We start from the raw sequence: 4,808 nt of genomic DNA, 5'->3' as shown, positions 1-4,808 counted from the left end.
AGGGTTTGCTGTTGAAAAACCTTAAGCAAGTGGGCTATTATTTGGGCTAGGGTTTGATGTAAATTGGGCTATTTAATATTGTAAATGGGCTATTTATTTTGGACTCTTTTTTATTGTTTTAGGTTTTGTTATATTTTGTTGGCCAGGCCAAAATTGGCTATAACAACTGCCCCTCTTTGCTCATTCTCGTGTAATGAGAATGGAGCAAAGACCTTAAAATAGCCAATTTCGCCTAGTCTAACTGGATCTTGGCTTCTTGGTGTTTCTTTTCTTCTAAAAGCCTCGTTCCATCCCACTGCATTCTTAGGGGTATAGGAAATGGTGCTACGATTTGTTCCAATACAATTTCAAGGAGAAGAGATTTGTAGCTTCGATCTACCCTATTGAAACTTAAAAGGGATAGGCCTTGGTAATTTCAACCTGCCCCACTACATCTTTAGGGAGATGAGGTTTGCAATTTCAATCTGCTTCACTGCAACTTCAGGGAGACGAGACTTGCGATTTCAACTTGCTCCGCTGCAACTTAGGAAGATGAGGTTTGTTTGGATCTGCTCTACTACAATTTCAAAGAGACAAGATCAGTGATCTCCACTGAAACTTCAAGGAGATCTGTTGTGGCTTTTAGCCGCTCCAACGCTATTTCAGGGAGAGGATACTTGATTTCCAGCCTGTTACCCTACTGCTTAGGGGGGTTAAGGCCCTTCGTCTTCGATCTGTTTCCTTACTGCTTAGGGGATTAAGATCTGTAAATTCAACCTGTTACCCTACTACTTAGGGGGTTAAGGCCCTTCGTCTTTGATCTATAAATTCAACCTGTTACCCTACTGCTTAGGGGGTGAAGGCCCTTCGTCTTCGATCTGTTTCCCTACTGCTTAGGGGGGTTAAGATCTGTAAATTCAACCTGTTGCCCTACTGCTTAGGGGGTTAAGGCTTGGTGGCTTGAATCTGTTTCACTGCGACTTTAGGAAGGCAAGATTCGTCATCATTTTTTAATTCGTCCCATTGCATCTTCAGGGGTGTAGGATTTTAATCTCTTCGGTCTGTTACACCATTCTTTGGAGAACATGACCTGTTGAATTCGTTTCATGGACCTATTTATGCCAAATGATTAGGATGTCATGATCAGAATAAATCAAATGCTCCTAGCTAGACGTGTATGAATGATGTTTGCATGAATGCAAAATGTCCCCTCTCTCTTTCTCTTTTTTTTTTGATATTACTCGTTGTTCACCGAGATTTTATCGTTGACGTATTATTCTATCTTTTCTTCGACTGGTATCTCTGGCAGAAACCCGAAGGATAATCCCAATTTGGTCTATTCTTTCCCCAACGTTTCCAACCTTTGAATGTAGGGTAATTCAAACTAATTAGTCACGTTTTAGGTCCTTGTACCATTTAGAAGCATTTCAGAGTAATATGCAAAACTCTTTTTGAATATTATTAGTCCATTAATCATTATTTCAATAAAAGACACTTGCAAAAGATTATCATAATAGACAAGATGGAATTTTGTTGAGAGCAAAGCTCCAAATGAACAGGGTAATCAAGATAGCACATTTGCTAAGATACAAAATGAGAACTTATGAATTAATCAAAGTAGCACATTCTGCTAGAAAACAAAATGAATAAGATAAGAATAGGTGCCCTAGATATCGCAGTATGAGCTTCGTTGCACAAACTTCTCGAGTACCCTTTGAACTCGGTATGTGTTTAGAAGACCAAGAGCACTTTGTTGATGCCCCAATATGTAGCACCCCTCTTTCCTGTTAATTCAGAGAAGACAAAATTGCCACATGCCCCATGTTCAATTTGAATTGCCCATTCATGGGTTTTTAATTCAAACCCCTTTGGTCTCAAAGCGCTCTTTCATGGGTTTTCATCTTGGCCTCTCCCGTTTTTTTTTAGGTAAAATACCTCTTGACTGAATCTGAATTCATAGGATTAGGCAGGCTTTTACCATCAATCTCGGTCAAAATCAGAGCCCCTCCAGAGAAAGCCTTCTTTACCACATAAGGTCCCTCCCAATTCGGCATTCATTTCCCTCTGAAGTCCTTTTGTATGGGGAGGATCTTTTTCAATACGAGGTCTCCTTCATGGAATTCTCTAGGGCGAACCTTCTTATTATAAGCCCGCATCATTCTCTTTTGATACATTTGACCATGACGGATGGCCTTTAGCCTCTTTTCTTCAATTTAAGTTCAACTGGTCGTATCGAGACTGAATCTATTCTGCTTAATCTAATTTTAGTTCTAAAAGCACGCGTAGAGAGGGAATCTCGACCTCAATAGGCAGAACTGCTTCCATTCCATAAACTAAAGAAAAAGGCATTGCCCCGGTAGAGGTTTTGACTGATGTCCGGTAGGCGTATAAGGAAAATGGTAATTTCTTGTGCCAATCCTTATAGGTCTCAGTCATTTTTCCTATGATTTTCTTGATGTTCTTATTGGCCGCTTCCACTGCACCATTCGTCTTCGGGCGATATGGTGACGAATTATGATGTTTGATCTTGAATTGGCTACAGACTTCCGCTATCGTGCTGTTGTTCAAGTTCAGTACATTATCTTATATGATCCTTTCAGGCATCCCATATCGACATATGATTTCTTTCTTTAAGAACCTACTGAATGCTGACTTTGTGACGTTAGCGTAAGAGATGGCCTCTACCCATTTAGTGAAATAATCTATAACGACAAAGATGAATCGATGTCCATTAGATGCCCTTGGTGAGATTGGCCCAATGACATCCATGCCCCACATTGAGAAAGGCCATGGAGAAGTTATGACATGAAGGGGTAAATGAGGTACATGAATTTTATCTCCACAAATTTGGCATTTATGGCACTTTTTTGCATAGTTGATGCAATCTTCTTCCATAGTGGACCAATAATATCCTAATCGCATGATCTGTCTGGCCATGGTGAAACCATTAGCATGTGTTCTGCAGACACCCTCATGAACCTCTTCTAGGATTTGCTTAGCCTCGACAGCGTCTACACATCTCAGGAGTACCTGATCCTTCCTTCTTTTGTATAGGATCTCTCCATCTAAGACATAGTCACTAGCCAGTCTTCTTAATGTCCTTTTATCATTCTCAGTCGCTTGGTTTGGGTATTCACGACCTCTCACATATCGTAAAATATCCTGATACCAAGGATGATCATCTTTCTCCTCTTCTCCTTCGATGTTGCAGCAATGAGCTGGAGCCTCATAAATATTCATTTGGATAGGCTTCATATCCTCCTTTTTATTCACTTTAATCATAGAAGGTAAGGTTGCCAAGGCATCAGCCATCTGGTTTTCATCTCGTAGGAGGTAGCAGAAAGTGATATCGTCAAACTTCTCGATTAACTCAAGAACTAGCCTTCGATAATTGATTAACTTAGGGTCTCTTGTCTCCCATTCACCTTTAAGTTGATAGATCACTAATGCAGAATCCCCATATACCTCTAGCACTTTAATCTTACATTCTATTGCTGCACGAATTCCCATGATACATGCTTCGTATTCGGCTATATTGTTTGTACAATCAAAATCCAATTTACTGGTGAAAGGATAATAATCTCCATTTGGGGATACTAAGACTGCCCCAATTCCGTTCCCAATAGTATTGGAAGCTCCGTCAAAATTCAACTTCCAAGGGTGACTTTCTTGAGAGCCTTCTTCCTTGGTCGTAACGTACATTAGGTCTTCATTCGGGAAGTCAAAGCTTAATGGTTCATAATCTTCTAAAGCTCTACTGGCCAGAAAATCTGCTATTGCACTCCCCTTTACAGCCTTTTGGTTCACATAGACTATGTCAAACTCAGAAAGTAAAATTTGCCAACCAGCCATTCTTCCGTTCAAAGCATTTGACTCAATCACATACTTCAAAGGATCTCATTTTGAGATGAGCCAAGTTGTGTGGTACAACATGTATTGTCTCAGTCTTCGGGTTATCCAAATCAAAGCACAACACAACTTTTCGATCGACGAATATCTTGTCTCACATTCGGTGAATTTCTTGTTGAGATAGTATATCGCTTTCTCTTTTCTTCCTGACTCGTCATGTTGGCCCAACACGCATCCCATAGAGTTTTTAAACACTGCCAAGTACAGTATCAGTGGTTTATCCGGGCAAGGTGGCATCAGTACTGGGGCATTGGACAAATAATGTTTGACCTTATCGAAAGTTTTCTGGCACTCCTCATCCCAAACACCTGGATTATGCTTCCTAAGGAGACGAAATATAGGGTCACATTTCTCCGTTAGTTGTGAAATGAAACGGGCGATGTAATTTAATCTTCCTAAGAAACCTCGAACCTCTTCTTGAGTGCGTGGCGGAGGTAATTCTTGTATAGCCTTGACTTTATCCGGGTTAATCTCGATCCCCCTCTCACTGACTACAAATCCCAACAATTTTCCTGACCTAGCCCCAAAGGTGCACTTTGCGGGATTGAGCTTTAGTTGGAACTTTCTTAATCTCAAGAATAGTTTTCTCAGGACTTGCACATGCTCCTTCTCAGTTTTGGTTTTTGTAATCATGTCGTCAACGTAAACTTCGATCTCCTTGTGCATCATGTCATGGAACAAAGTCACCATGGCTCTCTGATATGTTGCTCCTGCGTTCTTCAATTCGAATGGCATCACTTTATAACAAAACGTTCCCCACATGGTTACAAATGTTGTCTTTTCCATGTCTTCAGGGTGCATTTTTATCTGGTTGTATCCCGAGAAGCCGTCCATGAAGGAGAAGAGTGAGTAACCTGCCGTGTTATCCACTAGTGTATCAATGTGAGGCAATGAGAAATTGTGTTTTGGGCTGGCTTTAT

At 40.6% G+C, this 4,808-nt stretch overlaps 1 protein-coding gene across 1 annotated transcript; it reads right to left on the bottom strand.

Moving 5' to 3' along the window:
- Window positions 1-1,645: 1,645 nt before the first annotated feature.
- Window positions 1,646-3,831, bottom strand: LOC128285507 (uncharacterized). Its single transcript, XM_053022978.1, has 4 exons — window positions 3,465-3,831; window positions 3,064-3,404; window positions 1,915-1,997; window positions 1,646-1,763 (listed from the first exon to the last, which is right to left on the bottom strand). The coding sequence occupies exons 1-4, from the start codon at window positions 3,829-3,831 to the stop codon at window positions 1,646-1,648; spliced, it is 909 nt and encodes a 302-aa protein (XP_052878938.1).
- Window positions 3,832-4,808: the final 977 nt, after the last annotated feature.

The sequence above is a fragment of the Gossypium arboreum genome, chromosome 12 (genome assembly GCF_025698485.1).
Source record: "Gossypium arboreum isolate Shixiya-1 chromosome 12, ASM2569848v2, whole genome shotgun sequence".
Classification (NCBI taxonomy): Eukaryota; Viridiplantae; Streptophyta; class Magnoliopsida; order Malvales; family Malvaceae; genus Gossypium; species Gossypium arboreum.
This window is presented reverse-complemented; position numbering and strand designations above follow the sequence as displayed.

Coding starts and splice junctions, on each gene's coding strand:
- LOC128285507 (XM_053022978.1), bottom strand. CDS start 3,831: ATGGCTGGTTGGCAAATTTTACTTTCTGAGTTTGACATAGTCTATGTG. Junction 3,405..3,464: donor AATTCGTGCAGCAATAGAAT/GTAAGATTAAAG, acceptor ATCAACTTAAAG/GTGAATGGGAGACAAGAGAC. Junction 1,998..3,063: donor AAAGGACATTAAGAAGACTG/GCTAGTGACTAT, acceptor GTGGTAAAGAAG/GCTTTCTCTGGAGGGGCTCT.